This window comes from Nuphar pumila, chromosome 3, assembly GCF_984573655.1.
Source record: "Nuphar pumila chromosome 3, dmNupPumi1.hap1.1, whole genome shotgun sequence".
In the NCBI taxonomy this organism is placed as follows: Eukaryota; Viridiplantae; Streptophyta; class Magnoliopsida; order Nymphaeales; family Nymphaeaceae; genus Nuphar; species Nuphar pumila.
The window spans coordinates 111,143,018-111,170,714 of record NC_143251.1 but is presented as its reverse complement, the minus strand read 5'-3'; the positions used below and the strand labels follow the sequence as shown (position 1 = coordinate 111,170,714).

The 27,697-nt window shown below is 34.8% G+C and overlaps 1 protein-coding gene across 1 annotated transcript in view; it reads right to left on the bottom strand.

Moving 5' to 3' along the window:
• Window positions 1-27,697, bottom strand: part of LOC149843295 (uncharacterized) — a 92,817-nt gene that overhangs the window by 36,221 nt on the left and 28,899 nt on the right. The window contains exons 7-13 of the mRNA XM_089999706.1: window positions 26,001-26,150; window positions 25,826-25,865; window positions 25,605-25,662; window positions 25,386-25,468; window positions 14,839-14,937; window positions 14,626-14,741; window positions 14,392-14,510 (exon numbers count right to left, since the gene is read on the bottom strand). Coding sequence (XP_089855832.1) covers window positions 14,392-14,510; window positions 14,626-14,741; window positions 14,839-14,937; window positions 25,386-25,468; window positions 25,605-25,662; window positions 25,826-25,865; window positions 26,001-26,150 — 665 coding nt within the window. The remainder of the gene's footprint in view (window positions 1-14,391; window positions 14,511-14,625; window positions 14,742-14,838; window positions 14,938-25,385; window positions 25,469-25,604; window positions 25,663-25,825; window positions 25,866-26,000; window positions 26,151-27,697) is intronic.

Here is a 27,697-nt window from a genome sequence, read left to right as displayed (position 1 = left end):
TTGAAAGAGCTTCTGCATATGGTAAGTCATGCATTTTAATGGTTCATGCATTTTGTATCTTGAATGTATGAATTTATGTCTTTCTGTTAAATATGAAAATTCTAAACATGCATGATTTGTTGTATGATTGTTTAAGTTAAATTAAATGTTAAACCATGAAATTTCTATTGAAATCCTTGTCTTGTTATTGTCTTACAAGTTTAGCATAATTACTCTACTTAGACATGTTGTCTGACCCTATATGGTTTAAAAATTTTCAGGTAATGAGTAGGTACTTACGTGCGAAGGCGGAAGGTTGCGACGGGGACTGAGCCTACCTTTCCTCTGCTTCATGAATTCTGAACTCTGATTTTAATTTAATTCAATTCAAGGACAAATGTGATTAATTTTGGATATTGTGAAACTTGAATTTTATTTCATGCATAGTTAATTAGTTGTTAAAGTTTAAATTCCATAAGTATATGTTTGCAAGCATTCATCTGAAGTAGCACGCCAAGTTTTATGCCCAATGTGTTTTTCCGCTGTTAACTGCTAAAAGATTTAAATGTATTTCAAAAAAAAAAAAAATTCCACCAATTTCGGGTTATAAAAATTGGGGTGTTACAGTATATTTGCAAGTTCGTTGGATATGCTAATGATTATAAGGGGTACCAATGCTATGATGTTGAAAATAAGTGAATTCACATTTCAAGAAATGTTATTTTTGATGAACAAAATTTCAGTAAGAAAGGGGACAACATTCAAGGCAATGTTAGATTGCAATCCAATCAGTCATATCAGCCCTGGTTAGATGACAGTTTATTTCCTATGGAGATGACATCAGAAAATAATGAAGGTGAAGATAAGCTCAATGACTCAAAAGGCCAAGTAGAGGAGCAGAATGTGACAGAGCAGACAGTCATCAGCTCAGATATGATGGACAGGATATCTAAAGGTATTGTGTATGAACACGCAAGGATCGGTCAACAACATGAAACAATTTGGAACAAGATTTAAAGGTACTGTGTATAAACACTACTGCATTAGACATTCAAAGTGTTCAAACTGTTAGAAGATCTTGGGTAAGTTATGAAAAATTTAGTATTGAACATCAAGTTTTCATAACTGCTGTCATAAAAAATGAAAAACCAAAATCATATAGTCAAGCTGCAAAATCTATTAAATGGATTGAGACAATGAACGAGAAAATGCAAGCACTATATGAATGTAAAACGTGGGATATTGTGAGAAGGCCTGTAGGAAAGAATGTGGTTAGTTCTGAGTGGTTTTCAAAATAAAATATAAACCAAATGGCAACATTGAAAAGTACAAGGCAAGGCTAGTTGCAAAAGGATTCACTCAAGAATAAGGGCAGGATTATGAAGAAACATTTAGTCCAGTGGTAAAAATGGGGATCATTAGAATTGTATTCTTTGGCAATGGATCATGGTTGGTTCTTAAGTTATGTCACAGGGATTTGGCTAGCAGAACGCGGGTGCGGCACCGGGTGTAGTCAACCTGACCCTGGGTGCGTTGACCGCACCCAGGGTCATTTCGGTCCATTTTTTGGATTTTTTTTTAAATTTTGCCCTATGAAATGGGCTGCGGAATTTTAAAAAAATTCTTGGGGGGGGGGGCCTGGACCCCCGCCCGCTGACCACGCAGCGGGACTCGCGCCGAGGGGAACCCCCGGACCCCCCCTTATATATATTTACATTTTTGCCCCTGCCGCACCCGGGTTTTTTGGAAGTGTTGAATCCCCGCACCCATGTGACGTAGTTCTTAAGTCAATTAGACGTCAAAAATGTGTTTCAAGATGGTGATCTCCAAGAAGAAGTATACATAAAGCAACCTCAAGAGTACAGAGAAAAGGATCCAATTAATTATGTATGTAAGCTTAACAGGGCCATATATGGGTTAAAACAAGCGCTTAGATCATGGTTCGAAAGCTTCTTCCTAAAAATTCAAAAACATGGTATTTGCATATCCCATCTAGATCACTCTATTTACAAAGGCCAAAACTGGATAACCATTTTACTCATTTATGTTAATGACATCATAGTTGCAGGGGATTCTAAGGAGTATATTCATTAGGTCAAGAAAGTGTTGAGTCGGAAATTTAAAATGAAAGACTTGGGAAATCTCAAGTATTTCTTCGGTGTTGAAGTACACAGAAAAGAAGATTCCTTGAAATTAACTCAACACAAGTATTCTGTTGGAGATGGGCTTTGTTATCGTAGAAATGATAACAATGACAACAAATTGACAGTAATGGCCTTTTCATAAGAAGATTGGGCTGGAGACCCAAATGAGAGAAGATGAGAGAATATCTGTTTCTAGATATTGTGTTTTTATTGGATAGAATTTAGTATCAAGTAGTAAAAAGCAGAAAGCCAGCTCGTTCCAATACCAAGGCAGAATATAGATCCATGGCAGCAACTTCATCTACTATCTGATTTGAATCAAGTGTTAAGTTCAATATTGATTTGTGATAATCGAAGTGCCATTAGGATCTCAATCAATCCTAATCAACACAGAAGAACTAAACATATTGAGATCGATCAGCACTTTATCAGAAGCAAGATTGAAAGTGGTGAAATCACAACACAATTCATTGGAACTCAGGATCAAGTGGCCAATTTATTCATAAAAGAATTGAGCAAGCATAGATTTTGGTACTTGAAGAGCAAGTTGTCCATGCACAACTTGAGGGAGGCTATTGGAACGTGAGAATTCAGGTCTGGATCCAGATTCTGATTCGGACCCATGATGACATCTTTATAATGCTTGTATTAGTCATGTGCTTTATTACTGTTATCTTTCTTTTATTGCCCCTAATTTGCATTTTCATGTATATTGAATGGGGGTATTTTTATAACAGTTTAACGTTATTGATATATAGCCATCCACGACCCACAATGGGCTGCGTGGAATATGTTTTGGTTGCAGTCCTATTTTCCCTTCTCTCATCTTCCCTATCTTCCCCTTATTACTCTTGGTGATGCTCCGTTCTTATATGTATATAGCGCTTTTATTATCACAACACAACCTCAAGAAGGTCTTTATCATCACTCCAGTGTCTTCAAGCAATCGTCTCAACCATATAATTTCGGACGTCGTGGTGGTCATGGCACGATACTCAACTTCAGTTGATGACAAGGAAACCTTCTACTGCTTCTTAAACTTCCAAGACACCAGCGAGTCACCTAAAAAAACACATAAACCAGTGGTTGAGCGCCTATCATTGGGATCTCATCCCCAATCAGAATCAAAATATGCAATTAAATCAAGGAGAAAGATAATAGGAGTCCTTTAGAAACAGAGTTTCTTAAATATCTAATCATTCGCATAGCAGCACTGATATGAACAAAAGTAGGAGAATGCTGAAACTGGTTGATTGTGTGTACTGTGTTAAAATGTAAAACTGTACATATATATAATAATATTATATATATATATATATATATATATTTTCCATTTTTTTCTTTTCTGTAATTTTTTTCCATTATTTTTATTTTTTGTCTTTATGTCATCTAGTTCAGTTTGAACTAGAATGACTGTTGCTAGTCAAGTCCTGTCCAGACTTGACTAGCAATAGAGTTGTTGGACTGACACCAATCCAACAGCTGTTGGACTGTGTCCAACAGCTCTATTGAGTCCTCTTTCAACTGTGTATATAAAGGGGTGCAGCCCCTCTTGTATTTTATTCCAATGCTTCTTAAGCAATAGATTTTTTATATTAATAAAGAATACATTTTTATTTTTATTTTGTTTCCAGTTATACCCTTTTTAAGGGTTATGCTTAAGTGTCATTCTTGACACTTGCCCTTGTGAATCTAAGCTCGTGTTTTGAAGATCCCCATTTCATGGTATCAGAGCCGCGGAAGTACTAAATCTTGAGGAAAAGCTGCCTCGGTTTCTGTGCCCGTTTGCAAAAGTGTTCGCCACTTGAAGAGAAGTGTTTTATCACTTCATTGGGGAAGATTTAACATCTTGTTGTATTGTTTTTTCTTCTTTCTTTTTCATTTTCCTTCTTGTTTCTCTTATATCCCTATTTTCTCTCTCCTTGTAATCGATGGATGACAATGATAAAGTCACCATCATGCCTATGAAACTAAGCGATACGAACTATGTAACATGGGCTTCAATCATGAAGCACCATATATGGGGAAAAGGCCTATGGGGGATTGTTGATGGTTTCGATTCGGAACTTAAGCTATCTCTTACTAAAAAGGAACGAGATAAAGAGGCCCCTCTATCGGAAGAAGAGAAAATCAAGACTATTACCTCATACGAGAAAAAATGGAAAGAATGAAGAATATCTCATGCGAAGATAATGTCATGGCTTATTAATAGCGTTGACATTAAAAAATGCTCAAGTCTTGCCAAATTTGATCATGTTGAATACCTTAAAAATATGTACTCCCTTAAAGATATTGCACACGTGTGCAACCTCCAAGAAAAAGTTCGAATGATGACACAAGGAGACAAAACTATTCGTGAATATTACAAAGGGTTGTCCGAACTTTGGGAAGAACTTTCCCTTTTAGAACCAAAGTGGCATTGTGCCGAAGACATCGAGCTTCGTCAGAAACAACTCGATGCCGAACATTTTTACCAGTTTATCACTGGATTAAGGCCGGAATTCGAAACCACTAAATCGGCCCTACTTCACCGGGGAAAATTTCATTCTATTGTTGAAACTATTGAATAGTTAACAATGAAAGAAAATCGTCTCCGGAAAGGTTCTTTAACAATTAAAGATGATTCTGTTTTAGCTATGTCTAGACCAGTAAATCATGTTTGATCATATAGGCTTCCTCACTTTAACCGACAAAATGGTGACTATGATAAGAAGAAAGTTATTTGTCATCACTGTCATGAACCGGGACACTACAGGCCACAATGTCCCAAACTTAAGGAGCTGAGAGAAAAAAGAGCTGCAATTGTTGGATCGGAGACTAAAGATCAGGATGCACCAATTTCCCTGGCCCAACTAATAGAGATTCTTCAGTCTCTCATCAAAGGTATATCTTCCTCATCTGAAGCTTCAACCAACGCAACAACCTCATCTTTTTCTGATCCAGGTAAAATTTCTTGACTCCTTGACTCTGGTGCATCTTTTCATATGACCCCAAATAATCAAAGTCTATCCAAATGTGTTAAAAATAAAACAAGTGTATCAAAGGTCTTTACTACTGATGGGACTTCTCTTGAAATAGAAGGAATAGAAAAATTTGAAAAAATTTATAAAACAAAAAAAAATTCTATTCCAGAAATTAGACATGTTCCTAAATTAAATTTAAATCTTTTATCGATATCTCAAATTTCTGATTATGGGTGTAATATTTCATTTTCTTCTCATGGTTGTTGGGGTACAGGATCGCTAGTCAGGCAAGTTGATTGGGGAAGGCCATAGAGAAGGAGGACTCTATTACATGGATTTTTTGGAAATGCTGAAGAAAGTTTTTTGTTATAATATTCAAAAAAATAGAGTTGGAACTGTGGCATAAGAGACTTGGTCACCCATACATAGCCAAAATCCAACATTTTCCAAATCTAGGAAAATTTTGTAACTCTGAATCATTTGATTGTAAAGATTGTATTCTCGGCAAAATGAAAAGATTACCATTTCAGAACAGAACCTTTTTCTCTTCAAGACCACTAGAATTAATACACTCGGATGTTTGGGGTCCTGCACCAGTAATTTCTAAAGGAGGATTTGTTTACTATATTATTTTTGCCGATGATTTTTCTCGACATACGTGGATTTACTTTCTCAAACATAAGTCTGAAGTATTTTTATACTTTCAAACTTTTCATAATATGGTTAAAAACAAGTTTCAAAATGATATTACTATTTTTCGCACAGATTCAGGGGAGAGTTTTTATCCACAGATTCTCAAAATTATCTTAAATTGCATGGCATCACACATCAAAGATTTTGTCCTTATACACCTCAACAAAATGGACTACCAGAACAAAAACATCGCCATATTATAGAAACCACTATTAGAAAGTGAGTTGGAATACACTGGGTTCAATAATGAACCCATACTTATGCACGTGAAGTGCAAATATACCCATTAAAGGGAAACAACACAAGCACATAATGTGCTAACCCATAAAACCCATAAAAAGGGAAAAATATGACATAAAGTCATAAGTTGCATATCATTGAAGAAACAATGGACAAGGGGTAAAAACCCCATTACAATGGAGCATAAGCTCCCTCAAGAAGTGAAAAAATACAAAGGGGAGAGCCCCTATTTATAAGCAAGAAAAGGAGCCACAAAGGGGGCTCCCAAGAGAGTCGTTGGGGGGGAGCCCCCAACGGTCACATATGTGACCGTTGGAGGCTCCCCAACGACTCTTTGGGGAGCCTCCCTATGTGGCACAAAAGCCGAAAACTAAAAAGGGAAAAAAGAAGAAAAATAAAAAATAAAAATGGAAAATTACAAGCAATATTCCAAAGTGGAATATGCGCAAAACAGGAATTTACAGAAATACCCTTTTGGGTGAATAAAGAATATATATTTATATTCATATATATATAGATATACATATACATATATATATATGTATATCTATATATATATATATATATGAATATAAATATATACGAGATTACAAATGACGATAATACACATATTTTAACAACCACTAGGACTTTATTAATAGCAAATCAAGTCCCGAAAGACTTTTGGGCAGAAGGTGCCTTAACTGTCACCTATCTCATTAATAGGATGCCATCTTCTTCGTTACAAAATATCACTCCCATTGAAAAACTTATGAACATTTTTTCAGACTACTCTAGACTAAGAATATTTGGGTGCAAATGTTTTATATTTACTAACAAAAATGATAAACTTTTCCCTCGTGCGATTCCCTGTGCCTTTTTAGGATATGCTGAAATAGATGTTTTGACTTAAAAAATAATAGATTATATGTGTCTAGAAATGTTTCCTTTCTTGAAAATGAGAGGTTATTTGATTTTAGAAAATTAAAAGACGTCACTGAGTACTTCTTTTTGCTAGATCTAACATCAACATCAGATGAATATGACCTTGACTGTAACTTTGATGATGATCAAAGAATTATTGATCTTAATGTTGAAAATGAAGAAGTTCACAGAGATAGACAAGAGTCTAATCCTCCATGTGCACTTGAAAAATATTCTAACATTCCAACTAGACAATCATCCCGAGTCTCGAGGCCTCCAGGAAAGATTGTATCATACGAGTCTTTCTTACCTACATATAGGGCGGTTATTGCATTAATTCACTCATATGAAGAACCATCCGCATATTTTCAAGCAAAAAATGATATCAAATGGATAGAAGCCATGAAAGCTGAATTAGATGCACTTGAAAAGGCTTCTATATGGAATATTCAAGATCTTCCTCCAGGGAAGAAAACTATAGGATGTCGATACAACAACAACAACTACGCCTTCATCCCAAAACAATTGGGGTCGGCGATATGAACCAACAAAGAAAATCATTATGGGTCTTCCACATGAATCCTTCTCCTCCATTCATTTCTATCCAATGCCATGTCCTCGATGAGGTTCAAAGCATTCATATCCTTTCTTATCACCTCCATCCATGTCTTCCTAGGCCTACCCCGACCTCTTTTAACTAATATATTTTCCCATTTCTCCATCCTTCTAACTGGAGCATCATTAGGCCTTCGTCGAATATGTCCAAACCACCGTAAACGATTCTCTCTCATCGTATTTTCAATGGGTGCAACGCCTACCTTCTTACGTATCTCCTCGTTCCGAATCTTATCTTTTATTGTATTTCCACCATCCATCTCAGCATACGCATCTCAGCTACACTCATTTTTTGAATATGATGTCTCTTGGCAGCCCAACATTCCGTACTATATGAACCAATAAGATGTCGATGGGTTTATAAAATTAAAACCAAGAGTGATGGTACTCTTGAAAGATATAAAGCCCGTTTAGTAGCCAAAGGTTATGCCCAAGAATATGGGATTGATTATGAAGAAACCTTTGCTCCAGTGGCTCGTATGACAATTGTCTGAACCTTAATTGTCTTAGCTTATATCAAAAAATGGTTTATTTTTCAAATGGATGTCAAAAATGCTTTTTTAAATGGAAAGCTAGTTGAAGAAGTATACATAGAACCCCCTCCTGGTCTAAGTATTCTTAAGGGTAAAGTCCTTCGCTTATAAAAAACTCTTTACGGACTTAAACAAGCACCAAAAGCTTGGTATGATAGGTTTAGTCATGTTATGATTGATATTGGTTTTCAATTTTGTTTAACTGGCACTGCTTTGTTTATTAAGAATTCTGATGGAGGGATCATTGTGCTTCTTCTCTATGTGGATGATATAATCATCACCGGAAGCGATAAACAGAGAGTCAAAATAATCAAAACACTTCTTAAATCTCATTTTGAAATGACTGGTTTGGGCTTGTTAAGATATTTTTTAGGCATTGAAGTTGCTTATTCTCCTAGAAGATATTTATTATCTTAGACTAAATTGGCTTTTGATATTGTTTTCAGGTCTGGTATTATTGATGATAAGAAAGTTGACACTCCAAAAGTTGTTAATGTTAAAATGAAGATTGATGATGGAGAACTTCTTGCAGACCCTACTCCTTACAGACAGCTTGTCGGGGCACTTTCCTATCTATCCATTACCAGACCAGATATAGCACATGTTGTTCACACAGCAAGTCAATTTCAACATGCTCCTACTTCTGTTCATACGGGAGCAGTCATGCGTATTATCAGATACATCAAGTCCGCTCTTTCACGAGGACTTTTCTTATCTTCCTCATCTTCTCTTGATTTAATTGCACATATTGATGTTGATTAGGGAGGTGATCCCAATAACAGACACTCAACCACTGGCTTTTGTGTCTTTTTAGGGGAATCATTGATCTTGTGGAGATGTAAAAAGCAACAGAAGGTATCTCTCTCATCCACCGAAGCTGAATACAGAGCCATGGCAACCACGACCATGGAAGTAGTTTGGCTCCGACGACTGCTTGCTGACATGGGAGTTGAAGCAACAAAGGCTTCACAAATGTGTTGTGACAACAAAAGTGCGATCTACATTGCCAATAACAGAACATTCCACGAACGCACCAAACACATCGAAATGGATTGTGACTACGTCAGAGAGGAATATCTACACGGGATAATTGATCTGCCATATGTCACTTCAGAATATCAGTTAGCAGACTTCTTTGCAAAGCCTCTCGCTACTCCCCGATTTCACTTTCTCTTAGACAAACTTTCACTCATTGTACCGTAAGTTTGAGGGGGAGTGTTAAAATGTAAAATTGTGCATATATATAATAATATTATATTATTATATATATATATAAAATATATTTTTCATTTCGTTCTTTTCTGTAATTTTTTTCCATTATTTTTATTTTTTGTCTTTATGTCATCTAGTTCAGTTTGAACTAGAATGACTGTTGCTAGTCAAGTCCTGTCCAGAGCTGTTGGACTGACACCAGTCCAACCGCTCTATTGAGTCATCTTTCAACTGTGTATATAAAGGGGTGCAACCCCTCTTGTATTTTATTACAATGCTTCTTAAGCAATTGGTTTTTCATATCAATAAAGAATACATTTTTATTTTTATTTTGTTTCCAGTTATACCCTTTTTAAGGGTTATGCTTTAGTGTCATTCTTGACGCTTGCCCTTGTGAATCTAAGCTCGTGTTTCGAAGATCCCCATTTCATTTCTGCATGAGAGATGTCAAGTCTAGTAATAATCAAATAAGTTAGGGCACCAATCATCTGACGATACGGCGTAGGGTCATCCAAGGGAGTCCAATCATCAATCTTCGTTTTGGCATTTATTATTTCAAGGGTGTCTACTTTTTTTTTCATCAGTGATTTCAGACCTATCAATAATCTTAGAAGCAAACTTAGATTGAGTCAGTATATAACCACGAGGAGAGTAAGCTACTTCAATCCCCAAAAAATACGTCAAAAAATCTAATTCAATTATTTCAAAATTTTGCTTAAGAACACGTTTAATAAAACATACTCCATGTTTGTCTCCTCTAGTTATGATCTTGTCATCAACATAGAGAACTAGAATAACGACACCTGCATTAGACTTCTTAATAAACAAAGCAATGTGAGTAAAGCCAAGTTTAAGCATAACAAAGCTAAAACGATCATACCAAACTTTTGAAACTTGCTTAAGACCATACAATGTTTTCTTCAGGTGAAGCACTTTACCAATAAAAACCTCATATTCAAGTGGTGGATCCATATAAACTTCTTTTTTCAATTTCCCATTAAGAAAAGCATTTGTGACATCCATTTGGTAGACTGGTTAACACCTAATAGCGGCTACTGCTATAAGTGTTCTAACAATAGTCATCTTAGTTAGGGGCAAATGTTTCATCATATTCTATTTCATATTCCTGTGAGTAACCCTTAGCCACTAATCTAGCCTTCTATATTTTTAAATTTCCATCACTTTTGCTTTTGACCTTGAATACCCATCTACAACCTATTGTTTTCTTCCCATATGGTACATCTATCACATCCCAAGTTTTGGAACTTTCTAAAGCTTTTATTTCTTCACTCATAGCATGTCTCCATTCAGGAGTCTTTGGCTTGGTTGTAAGTAGAGGGTTCAAAATAGGAGAAAATCTTGGCAAGACAGGCTATGTAGTGAAGAGTAAAGGATTCATGAGATACGAATCTATCAAGGGGTCTATGTGTCCTATCAGATTTTCTAAGAAGGTTAGAGTCTTAGTTCTCTATGTTGGAGTATTTTTCTAATGCATTTGAATGATCATTATCCTTTCTTATTCCGCTATATTGAATCATAGTAGGTTGGTCAACTATGTCATGGGTCTCACCACATTGAATATCAGATTGAGTTTTATCATTCATAACACAAATAGTATTATTGGACAATTAAATTAGGAGTAATCTCCATAAATAAATAACCATTTTCTTTGTTAGGCACAATTTTATCAAAAAAACTTTCTTGTTCCATGAAAGTAACATTTCTTGAAATGTATAAATCTTTTTTTGGTTTTCATTATATCCAAGGAAAATACAAGGAATAGCTCTTGGAGAAAGTTTATCATTTTTATTTGCAAGAACAAAGCATTTGCATCCAAAAGTTCTTAATCTGAAATAATCTGGAGGAGTTTTATAATGTTTTTCATAGGGTGAAAGGTTCTAAAGCTTGGATGAGGTAGTCTATTTATGAGGTAGACAACGATAAGTGTAGCTTTAGCCTAAAAATATTTTGGAATATGTTCAGAAATTAGTAATGCTCTAGTGGTTTCCAATATGTGCCTATGTTTCCTTTTGGTCAAACTATTTTGTTGAAGCATATTAGCACAAGACCCTTAATGAACAATACCGCGATTTTTCAAAAAAAAATCAAAGTCTTTTGACATAAATTCTCCTCCTAAATCAGATCGAAAAATAAAGATATTAGTTTGAAGAAGATTTGTTACAAAGTTATAAAAGTTTTTGAAAGTTTCAAATGCTTCATATTTGTGCCTAAGAAAGTAAATCCAAGAGAAATGGGAATAATCATCCACAAATATCACATAATAATTTTGAAGCAACCGGAGCAGGACCCCATACATCAAAATGTATTAACTCAAGTGGTTTAAAAGTAACAAAAGTTCTCTCTTGATAAAAAATGGCTTTCATTTTTCCAATGAGTCCTTTGAACCCCACTATAGAGCCTATCTTATGGCCATACACTCCTATGTTAAACCCTCCTCCTATAATGAGGTCAAAAATCATCATGAACGAATTAAAACCATGAATAATGAATTAGAAACCTTAGAAAGGGTTAAAACTTAGGAGATTCAATCATTACCTATAGGAAAGAAAACCATAGGGTGTAGATGGATCTATAAAATTAAAACCAAAAGTGATTATCACTAGAAAAGTATAAAGCTTGGCTAATAGCTGAAGGGTATAGTCAAGAATATGGAATAGATTATGAGGAAACCTTTGCCCTAGTAGCTAGAATGACCATAGTTCGAACTCTCATCATCATAGCATCTATTAAAAATTTGTTTATCTTTCAAATGGATGTTAAAAATGCATTTGAAAATGAAACATTTAATAAAGAAGCTTATATGGAACCTCCACCTAGGTTAGGTTTGGCACATGGAAAAGTTCTTCGATTGTGAAAGGCTTTGTATGGTCTAAAACAAGCTCCTAAGGCTTGGTATGAGCGTTTTAGTGATAATATGGTTCAACTAAGATTTAGATCTTGTTATACTAATATTGGCTTGTTTGTTAAGTCCTCTGATGTAGGTATAGTTATTTTACTTCTCTATATAGATGATATGATTATCACAGGATGTGATAAACATGGAGTTAGTCATATCAAGGATGTTCTCAAATAGAACTTTGATATGATAGATCTTGGTTTTCTTCGATATTTTCTTGGGATAGAAGTTGCTTACTCACCTCGAGGGAATTTTTTGTCTCAGACTAAGTATGCAGCTGAGATAGTTGAAAGGTTAGGTCTTACGGATGAAAAGCGAGTGGACACGCCATAGGTCATCAATGCAAAAATAAAGAAAGATGATGGAGAACCTCTGAAAAATTCAACTCCATATCGCCAAATGATTGACACCTTAACTTACCTTTCTATTACTTGTCCTAATATTTCTCATGCTATTTATATTGCTAGTCAGTTTTAGTATTCTCCTACTATAGTATATATGAGTGTTGTAATGAGAATAGTTAGATATGTTAAAAATATTATTAATCATGGTTTACTTTTATTATCTGCATCCCCATTAGATGTTATTGCATATATTGACTCTTATTGAGGAGGAGATGTAATTGATCATCGCTCAACCACTGGGTTTTGTATTTTTTTTAGGTGATTCCTTGATATCTTGGAGATGCAAGAAACAACAAAAAGTGTCTCTATCCCCCACAGAAGCCAAATATGGTGTCATGACCACTACGACTTCTGAATTGGTGTGGTTGCGACAGTTACTTGAAGACCTAGGGATTTTATATTTGTACCCTTAAGATTATGTTGTGATAACAAGAGTGTTGTTTATATTGCAAGCAATCATACATGTCATGAGCAAACCAAGCATATCTAAATGGATTGTCATTATGTCCATAAACAATTCCTGGAGAAGACCATCACTTTACCATATGTGCCATCTAAGTATCAACTGGCAGACTTTTTCACCAAAGTGCTACCATCTCCTAGATTCCACTCTCTTCTTGGCAAACTCTCGGTTGTCATTCCGTGAGTTTGAGGAGGGTGTTAGAATATATATATATATATATATATATATATATATATATATATATATATATATATATATATATATATATATATATATATATATATATATATATATATGTGTGTGTGTGTGTGTGTGTGTGTGTGTGTGTGTGTGTGTGACTGTAATATGTATCACAGTCCAGAGATATTTTTGGTCTTTTGGCCAGTAATAGGTGTCGCCCATTAGGGAGCCTTTTTTATTTATTTATTTAGTTTTTTGTACATTGTTATATTGTCAAGGGCATTTTTGTTCTTGACAATACAACAGATTTATAGTTGTTGGGAGCTCTCAACAGCTAGAAAAGATTTCTAGCCGGTAGGGAGCTCCCAACAGCCATATCTTGGGAGTCTCACTCCCTCTTTTTGTATATAAATATGGGCCTTGAGCCCCTTGTAATCCAATGCATTTTGTGTGCATTTAGTTCTCAATAAAGACCTTATTTTTTATGTTGTGATTCTCTAGGGACCTAACTGGCTATTGTGTTTGTGTTTACTTCTCTAAGCCCTAAGTGGCTGGCTATTGTGTTTTTTACCCCTTTCTGTGGGTTTGTAATTGTATTTACCTCTTGCTTGAGGTGTGTGAGAAGTTCTTGATCTCATTACAAAAATAGTGTAAAGTTTCAAGTTTACATGGCTATGTGGGCAATCTGATTTCTATAAACAACCTATATCCTGGCAATGTCACTTGAAACACACAAAGCAGCCCAGAACAAGTTGGATTCTTTAATTTCACAGCAGTATTTTGCAGAAGTGTTATATTTATCAGTATGTGCATATTGCCAACAAAGGCATGCGGTCTTACTGTAGAATTCAGCTAGTTACACCACTTCTTTTTATCTTTGTAGTAAGATGGAGAGAAACAACTCAGAGGGAATACAGATCCACAAAAACAGGAACAACATGCTCAATAGTATGTCACTCAGAAGTCTTTTCTGAAGGTATATTCTAGAAGGAACAAACTAATGTTACACCAATTTATTAGCACCAAACATTTTTGTAAACATTGTTTCCATTCTACATCGAAAATTGATACTGATAAGCTAACAGAACTACCAACACAAAAAACAGTGTTTCAATCAAAACCAAACATTATGTCAACATAATTACCTGCGACAGCACCAACAGTTTTCCCAACATTTGGCAAACTAAGGTCTGTACGAACACCCTGCCCACCAACAGCAGGACCCCATGCAAAAGGACCAGCACTCAAATCGATAAATGCCCATCTGGCACAGATAGCAAACATAATAAATAATAGTAGGAAAAAAAAGAATCACAATGCAGAAACCACAGAAACTTTGATTAAATGCACAGTATGCAATCTTACAGGATATCACAAACCTATCTCTCCCTATCCATGTGTCAGTGAGACATTCAGGATGAAGACCACTAAATTCTCCAGATTTGAGTTCCTTCTCAAAGAGAAGCTTCATATCCTCATTTTTACCATTTAATATCTAGCAAACAAATATGACCAGATTCAGGGCAATATGTTAACCATCACATTTTCATAAATCAGCAATATCTGAAACTCAAAAATGGAAACATTAGTACCCTTTGACCAATGTTGTAAACTATGGAAGCAGCATCATTTCCTTGGTATAATTTCTCGACATCTTTTACAACATCTGAAAAGACATTTGACCATTCAACCTGCACCAACATAGGTTTTAACATAATCACTCAACAAGATACTGCAGTGCCATCATTCTAATTTTTTCCCATCACTCTGTTAAAATATATGTATACATGTACATATCTATATATACATACATATATTTAGTTATATAGGTAAATGCCCTATAGGGGTATTTGTTTTTTTACAATGTGTAATAAACAGTTCTTTTTTTATTTTTGTTTTTTATTATCTTTTTTGTAAAATGCCATTGGGGGCTCTATGGTCAAATTGACAATAGTCGTTGGAACTTCCAACGGTCAAATATGACCGTTGGGAGGTCCCCATCTACTCTCCTTTAGTTCTATATATAGGGGTGTATTCCCCCTTATTCTTCAATGCTTGGTGCTTAAGCATTTGTTCAATAAAGAGATTATTTTTATATTTTGTGCTCTCTTTAGCATTTGTTGGCTCTTTGTATTGTCCCATAGTGGACTTGTGCTTGTGTACATTGCGTTTGTGCTATTGTATGACCTTCTTGGCTCTTGTTCTTGTACTTCCGCTTACTTTATTACATGGTATCAGAGCAATAGTGCTCTTGGTCTTGTAGATAGTGGCCACTAAGTGTTGGTAATCGTGTGAAAACATCATCAAGTGTTCATGGTGTTCGTGGTGACTCAAATGGACATTTCCTTCTACTTACTTTGTTCTCGTTCTCCCTCTCTCTTTTACCACTCAAGATGGAGCATAAACAAAAGATTGACCTATCCTTCAAGCTCAATGGATCCAACTACATTGTGTGGGCATCCACAATGAAAAATAACCTCAAAGGACAAAAAAAACTTTGGGGATATGTGACAAGCACCATCACAAAGCCGCAACTTAAACTCACCAAGAAAAAAGGAGATCAAGAGAAAGCCTTATAAGGTGATGCACATATGAAAGCTATTCAAGATCATCAAACTAAGGTAGAGGATTGGAAAAGTAATCACGCCAAGATTCTTGCATAGTTTATGAACAATGTTGATCTCAAGATATGTGCCAACATTGCCGAATTTTGTAAAGCCAATGAGGCTTGGTTTTTTAGTCTGGCTGACCCATGTATATGATGCTAATCATGTACATGGATCAGACCAGCTGCGGTTTATGTGTACATTCTTGTCTGGCATCAGACCAGCTGTGATATGTTTGTTTTTTTGAGTGGTTGATTCAGGTACATGAATCTGATCCATGGATTGCACATCTCTTGATATCGTCGATACATGTACATAATTCTAATCATGTACATGAATTGGAACAAGTGTGGCTAGTTTTCTGATGGTCGATACATGTAGATCAATCTAATCATGTACATGACCAGCACAATGATATTTTCTGTTTTACCGATTTGTGTACGTGATTTGAGTATGTACATAAATCTAATCGACACTTGAAAATTTTCTGCAAAGCCGATTTACGTACATGAAAATGGTCATGTACATGTTTATGATTGGAATACGCATTTTATGAGCTGATACATAAATCTGATCTTAAATTGATCAGTTTGCAATGGTGCATATCCTACGCATGAATTTGAAAATAATTTCATGTTTGCATGACTGTGATCATATGCATGGATCTAATTATGAATAATATGGTCTGCAAGCTTATATTCACATGTGTATGTACTTGGCTTAATGTGCATTTTTTTGTGTTTTGAATGTGCATTGTGAACATGTTTGGAAAGTGTGTGTGTATGTTGCATGTTCACTAAAATTTTGCACTTTACATAAATCACTTTTGAGATATGTGAGTGATCAGATGTGAACCACTACAGGTCGTGTAGGCCAAGAGAATGTGTTGCTCCAAATATTGTTGATTTTATTTATGCATTGCAAAATTTATTTCTGAAATTTTTTTGTTTTTCAAATTTAATTACATTGTTAAATTGTGATGGGTTAAAGCCCGAAATTGTTTGTTTTGCAAGTGAATTTGCAAAACGGTTCTTGCGTAAAGAACTTGAAATTGTGTTGAAATGGTAAAAGAGACCAAACAATATAATTAATCTCTTCCTTAATGTCCCTTCCACAGTGTGAGAATATTGGACGGCGGTCATGAGAGACCGTGAGGATACTAAAACTCTGTGTGTGATTGTGCCCTTAAACCCGATACGACGGTTCACCTCCCGGCCACGATTTTAGAAAGATTTCAGCTACTTTGCCTGAGGTGGTGGTGTTGACTCAGTTGTAGTTATTGGTATACCAAGAAAGTGGCGGCAATAGTTGAGAATTTTCATTAATGTCCCAGCATTAGGTGAGGATTCATAATGTTCCGATAGAAGGTGAGGATTCTTGATATCGGTCAAGGAACAAGTGTAAAATTCAGTAATAAAATACAAATTATATGTTAAGCTACGACTGAAAATCTAACTTAACTTTGGAAATTGTGCCCATTTTAAGTATTTGTAGGTTTAAGGAAAAGTAAAAATTAAATTTGTATGCATTTAATAGGAAATGCATGCAAAAAGCAACTCCAATACATAACTTGATAAGTTATTCATGCATGTGCATTTAATCATGCATATTTTATTGTTCAGCATCAGTTCATGCTGATATTTATATTTGGTTGTTGCATGATATTTGGTTGAAGGATTGAATAGTAAGATAATTGTGGTAAGCTATTGTTTGTGATATTCCTCTAAAATTTATACATGAATTTGTTTATGCTATTTCCTTTACTGTTTGGATTTTTAAAGGAATTCATACGAGGACTTCGATTCTTACCCGTTTTCTTAAAACTATTTTACATGCGCAGATGCTCAATGATGTCTTGAACTATCTAGCTGGAGACTGCGAGACTTGTGACTGGTGCCTGAGTTCTGACAGATAGCATGGATTTTGATATAGTCAACTCTTATGTTCTATGACTACTTATTGATTTAATAAATAAAATTTGATTTATTACTCCAGTTTGATTCAATGCACTGTATGGTTTGTGGTTTGGTATATTAAATCTGTGATACGCCATGGATCCTTGGGAGTGATTTCCGCAAATGTTTAAAAAAAATCTACTATTTTTACAAGGGTCAGTTAAGGTCATTACACTTCCTCTCCTTATCTCCTTTACTTCTTCATCCTTTTCTCCTCTATAAATAAAGGGTGTGTGTGAATGTATAAGGTTGAGAGAGTGATGGGTAGTATTAAGGTTGTGTATTATTATTCTATAAAGTATTGCATAGAGGCTTGAATGCAATTTTACTTTGTATTTTTTTCATGTCCTTTATGAATAAAAATATTTATTTATATTTTGATGTGTATCCTTTAATTCTCAAGTTTGTTGATCAAATGTATAATGTTTTGAGTTTTGGAGATTATCCTGAAGTGTATTAGAATCCGCACAATTTTGTGACAGCGGTTGCCAAAAAGAAACCCGTCTTGGTATGGTTAAAGGGAGAGATGAAGTATTGGTCGTCTCTAAACCGGGCAATCATGTGAAATCTTATAGCCTCCTTACTTTGGGAGGCAAAATAACTATAATAGTGACTATAGGAAAGCTATTTTCCACCATTGCCATGAATCGGTACACAAAAGGCCTAATTGTCCCAAACTCAATGATACTTCCAATAAAGAAACTACACCAAAGAGAAGAATTCATTGGAAGAGGAGACACTTTTCACTTACTCAACTATTGAATGCACTCCAACTACTTAAATTTTTATCAACTTCGAGAGTCGTGATAGCATCATCCTCTCCTCCCGATATGTGTTTATGGATCCTTGACTCGGGAGCTTCTTTTCATATGACTTCACATGAAAATTGTCTGAGTTGTGCACTAATTCAAAAACTTCACATGTTTTCATTGCCAATGGAACATCCTTGCAAATTAAAAGTATAGGAACTTTAAATTCCTCTCAAAAATTTTGTGTTCCAAAAATTAGAGTTGTTCCAAAATTAAATTTAAATATTTTTTCAGTTTCTCAAATATCTGATCATGGGTGTGAAATCTCCTTCTCATTTAAGGGTTGTTTCGTACAGGATCTCCGGTCCGAAAAGTGGATTGGATAAGGCTACAGAAGAGGAGATCTTTACTTCATGGATTCTTTAAATCTCCCCTCAAAATTTGTGTTCCAAAAAATAGAGTTATACTAAATTAAATTTCAATCATTTTCAATTTCTCAGGGTATGAAATCTCCATCTCATTTAAGGGTTGATTCGTGCAGGATTTTCGGTTTGGGAAGCGGATTGGGCAAGGTCATAGGAGAGTAGATCCCTACTTTATGGATTCTTTAAATCTCTCGTCAAAATCATTTTGTAATTATGTTCAAGATAAAGACATTGAAACTTGGCATAAAAGACTTGGACATCCAAGCTATTTAACGATGTATCTTTTTCCTTTTGGGGAAAATTTTTGTAATGAGAAAGATTTAATTTGCAAGGATTGTATTTTTGGAAAAAGGAAAGTTATTTCATTTCCAAATAGATCATTTGTCTCTAAAATACCTTTTGAATTAATGCACTCGAATGTTTGGGGGTCTTCTCCGATCATATCAAAAGGAGTATACTCATACTATGTTACATTTATTGATGATTTTACTAGGTATGTGTAAATTTACTTAATCTCAAATCCGATGTATTTTCTTATTTTAAAGAATTCTATATGATTATTAAAAATCAATTTCAAAACAATATTTTCATCCTTAGATCCGACTTGGGTGGTTAATACTTTTTCAATGAATTTCAAAATTATTTAAAATAAAATGGGATTTGTCATCAAAAATTTTGTCCAAGAACTCAACAAAATGGGCTAGCAGAAAGAAAACACAGACATAATATAGAAACCACTAAAATCAATAAATAAATATTTGATAAATAACTTATCAATAAAAACATTCCAAAGAGTTCTTGGGCCGAGGTCGTTCTAACATCAACTTATTTGATAAATAGAATGCTCTCATCATCCCTACAAAATGTTTCTCCATATAAAAAACTATTTGTAAGAACCCCCGATTATAAACGTTTAAGAATTTTTGGTTGCAAATATTTTGTACTCTTGCATAAAAGAGATAAATTATCTCAAAAAAGCATTGAATGTATCTTCATGGGGTTATGGAGAAAACAAAAAAGGCTTTAGATATTTTGACTTCAAAAATAACAAACTTTATGATTCTAAGGATTGACTTTTTCAAAAAATGAAAATAGATTTGAGATAACTAAGGAAAAAGAGGAAGTGAATTATAACTTCATATTTGATTTCTTACCACAAGAAGAATTAACCTCTTGTGATGTTTCTTCGAATGATAATTCCTTGAGTGATAATGGTGATAATGATGGGCATTATAATATTGATGATTTTACTCATATTATGTTACATTTATTGATGAGTTCACTAGGTACATGTGGATTTACTTTCTTAATCTCAAATCCAGTGTATTTTCTTATTTTAAAAAATTCTATATGATTATTAAAAATCAATTTCAAAACAATATTTTCATCCTTAGATTCGACTCAGGTGGTGAATACCTTTCCAATGAATTTCAAAATTATTTAAAACAAAATGGGATTTGTCACCAAAAATTTTGTTCAAGAACTCAACAAAATGGGCTAGCCGAAAGAAAACATAGACATAATATGGAAACCGCTAAAATCCTATTTATCTCTAAAAACATTCCAAAAAAATTTTGGGTCGAGGCCATTCTAATATCAACTTATTTGATAAATAGAATGCCCTCATCATCCCTACAAAATGTTTCTCCATATAAAAAACCATTTGTAAGAACCCCTGATTATAAACGTTTAAGAATTTTTCGTTGCAAATGTTTTGTATTCTTCCACAAAAGAGATAAATTATCTCCAAAAGTCATTGAATGTATCTTCATGGGTTACAAAGAAAACAAAAAAGGCTTTAGATGTTTTGACTTCAAAAATAACAAACTTTATGTTTCTAAGGATTGACTTTTTCAAAAAATGAAAATGGATTTGAGATAACTAAGGAAAAAGAGGAAGTGATTTATAACTTCTTATTTGATTTCTTACCATAAGAAGAATTAACATCTTGTGATGTTTCTTCAAATGATAATTCCTTGAGTGATAATGGTGATAATGATGGGCATTCTAATATTGAGAATGTCGAATCACCATCAAGTAATGGTAATATTATTGATAAACCAATACAAGCGTGTACCCGGCATGTGCAAAGGAATCCTCCAAGTGCTTTAGAAAAATATACGCATGATTCTTCTATAGAAGAAACCTCACTTAGGAGATCCAATTGTGTCTCTATCCCACCTAATAGGTTTGTATCATATGATACTTTGACACCAACTTATAGAGCATGTTTAATAGCCTTACATTCCTACTATGAACCATCACACTACAATGATGCTAAAAATCTTTCACATTGGGTTGAAGCAATTAATGTAGAATTAGATGCTCTCAAAAAGGCTAAAACTTGATAAATAACTTCATTACCCGTAGGAATAAAAGTTATAGGATGTAGATGGGTTTTTAAGGTTAAAACCAAGAGTGATGAAACCCTAAAAAGAAAGATATAAAGCTAAGTTAGTCACCAAAGGATATTCACAAGAATATGAGATTGACTATGGGAAAACATTTGCACTAGTACCTAGGATGACTAGTGTCAGGACCCTCATGGCAGTTGCATCCATTCAAAAATGGCCCATATATCAATTTGATGTAAAAAATATTTTTTTTAACGAGGAATTAAATGAGAAGGTCTGTATGAACCCTCCACCGAGATTAATACTAAAAATGATAAAATTCTCAGACTTAAGAAGGCCTTGTATGGTCTTAAACAGACCCTAAAGGCCTGGTATGATAGATTTAGTAGTGTCATGTTTTTTTGAGTTTTTATACTTGTTATACTGACACTGCACTTTTGTTAAAAGTACAGGTACTAAAATAGCCATACTTCTACCTTGTGTAGATAATACGATAATCACTGGGAGTGACCAACAGAGAGTTAGTGATAATAAAAATATTTTAAAAGAGAATTTTGACATGTCTTACTTGGGTTTTTTAAGATATTTTCTAGGCATCGAAGTTGCCTACTCTCCTAGGGGATACATTTTGTCTCAAATGAAGCTTATTACTGACATTTGCGCTAAGTCTGGCATTTTAGATAACAAGAAAGTAGAAACCCCAGAAGTGATCAATGCTAAGTTACGACTTGAAGATGGAACTCTTCTTAAAAACCCTACACGCTATCGTCAACTAATTGGGGTACTTACCTACTTATCCATCACCAGACCAGATATAGCCTAAGTCACACGGACTCGGCTAGGGAGGTGCCGCACCCGAGTCGACACGCCCCGACACAGGTGCGGACACGAGTGCGGCTTCGGACTCGGCCTGGACTCGGTCAACGCCGAGTCGAACTCGGTCAATGAGTCGAGGCCGAGTCCGTCCACATTTGGACTCGGTCAACTTTGACCGAGTCCAAAAATGCCCATTTGTCCCTAAAAAATGATTTTTTTATATTTTTTATTTAAAAAAATATAAAAAGAGTCACAGTGTTGTGCACGGTGGACTGTGTTGTGGCTGTGACTGTGCACAGTCATAGACTGTGTTGTGTCTGTGCACTTTTCTAAAAAATAATAATAATAATTGTGCACAGACACAAACACAGACACAGACACAGACACAGACTGTGTTGTGTATGTGCACTTTTTTAAAAAATAATATATATATATATAGCCGAGTTCCCGTGTCCAAAAATTTTAAAATTGTGCCGCACCCGTGTCGCACCCGCACCCATGTGACATAGGATATAGCTCATGCAATTCATTCTGTCAGTCAATTTCAGCATACTCCAACCACTATGCACATGAGTGTTGTGTTAAGAATTATCGGATACATCAAGAATACTATAACAAAAGGGTTTTTCTTATTCTCATCTTCTCTAGATTTACTTGCTTATAGAAATGTTAATTGGGGAGGAAATCTTAATGATAGAATCTCAGCTACAAGTTTTTATGTGTTTTTAGGAGATTCTCTAATTTCGTGGAGATGCAAAAAACAGCAAAAGTAAAAGGTATCATTGTCCTCAACCGAAGTTGAATGTCAGGCAATGGCCACGACAACAATGAAACTTGTATGATTACAAAGTCTTCTCAAAGATATAGGAGTAATCATCTCAACTTCTTCGAAGTTGTGTTGTGATAATAAGAGTATAATCTACATTGCAAGCAACCACACCTTCCATGAGCATACCAAACACATTGAGATGGATTGTCGTTATGTCAGAGATGAATATCTGAGAGGAACTATTATGTTTTCGTATGTCACATCAGAGTATCAGCTTGCGGATTTTTTCACCAAAGCTCTTCTTACACCTTGTTTTATGTTTCTCCTTAACAAACTTTTGGTTTTTTCATCGTAAGTTTGAGAAGAGTGTTAAAATATATGTATACATATGCATATATATCTATATATACATACATATATACTTTTATTTAAATGCCCTATAGGGGTATTTTTATCTTTTCACAATATGTAATAAAATTGTAATAAATAGTTTCTTTCTTTCTTTTTTTTTTATATCTTTTTTGTAAAATAAGATGCGAGAGAATCGTTTAAGGTGGTTTGGACATATTCGGCGAAGGCCTAATGATGCTCCAGTTAGAAGGTTGGAGAAATGGGAAAATATATTAGTTAAAAGAGGTCGGGGTAGGCCTAGGAAGACTTGGATGGAGATGATAGGAAAGGATATGAATGCTTTGAACCACACCGAGGACATGTATTTGGATAGAAATGATTGGAGGAAAAGGATTCATGTGGAAGACCCAAAATGAATTTCTTTTTTTGTTCATATCGCTGACCCCAATTGTTTTGGGATGAAGGCGTAGTTGTTGTTGTTGTATCGCTGACCCCAATTGTTTTGGGATGAAGGCGTAGTTGTTGTTGTAGAAAGGTGTTTCTCTCAAGTACATTAGTATAATTAAAGATATGTATGAAGGAGTAGTAACCAATGTCTGCACTTGTGGAGGGGTGACAACCAATTTTCCGATAACGGTTGGGTTACATCAAGGATCTGCTTTAAGCCCTTTCCTATTTGCGATAGTGATGGATGAGCTTACGAGATCAATTCAAGAAAATGTACCGTGGTGTATGTTGTTTGCTGATGATATTGTTTTGATTGATGAGTCTAGAGCTGGGGTTAATGCTAAGTTAGAATTATGGAGACAGACATTGGAAGCTAGAGGTTTTAAGTTGAGTAAGAGTAAGACTGAATATATGGAATGTCGGTTTAGTAAGCAACGAAGTAGTGATGGGAGTGTAGTGAAGCTTGGTGAGCAAGAAATACCGGTGAATGATTATTTCAAATATTTGGGATCCATCATTCAAAAGTATGGAGAAATTGATGGAGATGTAAATCATAGGATAAAGGTTGGGTGGATGAAATGGAAAAGTGCAACTGGAGTGTTGTGCGATCGTAGAATGCCATTGCGGTTGAAGGGAAAGTTTTATTGGACGACTATTAGACCCGCTTTACTATATGGTACGGAATGTTGGGCTGCCAAGAGACATCATATTCAAAAAATGAGTGTAGTTGAGATGCGGATGCTTAGATGGATGTGTGGAAATACAATAAAAGATAAGATTCGAAACGAGGAGATACGTAAGAAGGTAGGTGTTGCACCCATTGAAAATAAGATGCGAGAGAATCGTTTACGGTGGTTTGGACATATTCGGCGAAGGCCTAATGATGCTCCAGTTAGAAGGTTGGAGAAATGGGAAAATATATTAGTTAAAAGAGGTCGAGGTAAGCCTAGGAAGACTTGGATGGAGATGATAGGAAAGGATATGAATGCTTTGAACCTCACCAAGGACATGGCATTGGATAGAAATGATTGGAGGAAAAGGATTCATGTGGAAGACCCAAAATGAATTTCTTTTTTTGTTCATATCGTTGACCCCAATTGTTTTGGGATGAAGGCGTAGTTGTTGTTGTTGTTGTTGTATCTTTTTTGTAAAATGCCATTGGGGTGGACTCTCAACAGTCAAAAATATAACCGTTGGGAGCTCCCAATGGTCCCCCTCTACTCTTCTTTAGTTGTATATATAGGGGTGTGTTCTCCCCTTATTCTGCAATGCTTGGCTCTTAAGCATTTGTTTAATAACAAGATTATTATTATAATTTGTGCTCTCTTTAGCCTTTGTTGGCTCTTTGTATTGTCCCATAGTGGACTTGTGCTTGTGCACATTGTGTTTATGCTATTGTATGCCCTTGGTGGTTCTTGTTCTTGTACTTCCGCTTCTATTACACACTAGTAACTTTGAGACTTAACCAAGTAGCACACCGATAAAAACTAAAGGGAAAGGCAATTTAAAGTTACACCAAAGGTAGATTTTTGTTTACTATATAAGGAAAAACTAAAAATAAATAACAAACACAGACACTATAAAAGATAATAAGCAACCAAACCATTAAATCAAGAAAAACTAGTTACTAAAACTCACAAAAATCAAGCTAGAATGAGAAAACCTACAGTGTCGATGTCTTCAGTTGTCGTCCATGCAAACTTAAGCATCGGATGTTTTCCATAAAGTGGCCTCTTCCCCTTACCAACATCTAGAAAACAAAAAGCACTTATTAAACTAATAATATCACAGCTGCTAGCACAGGAAACATGTATCCAAACCGTCATAAATATGACAAGTTGCTCAAACATTGTAGCAAAGGGGATACCATATCTAAATTGACCTACCAAAAGAATTTCCTTCTGAGCTTTCTGACTGAAGAATCTTAGTACGCAAGTCCGTATTCTAGATGACAAGTTTAGTGAAATCAGGAATAGGGGACATGTTCAGTCATGAACATGGACAATATAAACAAGACCAAGAAATCTGAAAAATCATAAATCCATCTAATAAAACCTATTTCACTGTCCATCAAAACTTTAAGCAGAAGAAAATAATGAAAACACACCTCCTTAAGGAGATTGATTTCTGACTCTGATAATCCTCTTCTGTGCATACAAAGATTTAATGCCATCAGTAAATTTGACAAACACGTAGCTAAACTCTCATTCATCAACTTGCTAAATCATACTTGTATGAGTACATCACCATTCTTCACATATAACAGACATAGAGGTACTTACCTGTAACCATAGCGACCACGTTTAGCATCGCGCTTGGGGTTTAAGATAAATATGTTATAAACATTTTTAAGTTCGAGGTAGTCAACTAAACTTGTGAAGAAATAGTCCATTACATCCATATCTACTTGCCAAGGAATTTCAGCACCATCCCTGTGAGTGAATTCCAACAAAAATTCCTTGAGCCAGATGGTATCTTCAATAGAATTTATCCAGAGATAGTGACCAATGAAGTTCAGAGAGCTAGAAAGAAAATGAAAGGGCTAGTAATAAAAGGTGGTCATGAAATTAGCATGAAAAAAATTAATACAACAATATATGAAAGCATCATCAATGATTGGACTGCTTCAGTTATTTCAAATTATAAAAGATCATATACATGTATCACGAAACACTTTCATAAAAAAAATATGTGGATGGCATGCCTGTCACGAAATGGTACGAACCAGAGACACAAGAAACTAAACATAACATAGATAAAATCTAAATGCATTATAAAGATGCATTTGGCTAGATACAATAAGTCATGCAAATACAAGAGAAGAAACAAGATATAAAAAGTTAAACATTTTATTGATGAGAAATAAACACAAAAAATATACAAGAAAAACCTCACTACAACACTCGTGCACTTACACTCAATATACATCCATCCTCTCTCACTTAAACACACACATCCATGTTAAATTGTATCTCATATATATTTATATAGAGAGAGAGAGAGATACATATACATATATATGTATATGTATCTATCTATTTATATATATATATATATATATATAATTTTCCTCTTGTAATAGCCAATGGGGGTAAAATTGTTTTTCCCTCTTTTTCATGCATATTCTATGTTGAATATGTTTGTAATTTCTTTTTCCCTTTTTTATTATTTTCCTTTTTATTTTTTAAAAACTTTCTTTATTTTAGCCATTGGGGGGCCCACACTATAGACGTTGGGCCCCTCCAACGGTCAGAATTCAGACCGTTGGAGGGGCTCCAACATCTATATGGAGCCCCTCCAAGGCTCCTCACATGTATATATAGCGGTTCACCCCCTTTGTAAAGTTTAAGCTTTTTGGGAAAAGCTCAATCACATTTAATAAAGATTTCCTTTTTATTTTTATGTCTTTGTGCATTTGTGATTCATTGTATGTGTTCATCTTGTGCCTTTGTGCACACTTTTTCAAGTGTTCTACTTGTGCCTTTGTACACACATCACACGTCAAGAACTTAGTGCTTTTGTACAGATAGCCTCTTTGAAGACATTTTCACAATCCACACCCTTTATAAAAGGGAGTGAGAGAGAGAGAAAAGGAGACTAGCCTAGTGGCTAGTTGGACCTCCTCCAACTAGCCATTAAGCATAGTCCTAACGGCTAGCTTGGTCAAAACAGTTACAGTTTGAACAAAAATAAAAATTACAAAAATATTACTCATTAAATAATGACTAAAAAATAAACATATGAATACAAATAAAAAAATACATATTCTAACATTACAAGTATACATTTAAGTATACTTGATCTAAATACTAAATACCTAATAGGTATAAAACAAAAAGATACAAAGAATAACAAATACAAAGGAAGCAATGATAAGTATACCTAAGTATACCTTGGTAACTAAACCATAATATTACATTTATCTTAACACCCTCCCCCAAAGTTTGCAAAAATAAGATAAGAAAAGGTCTTTAAATGC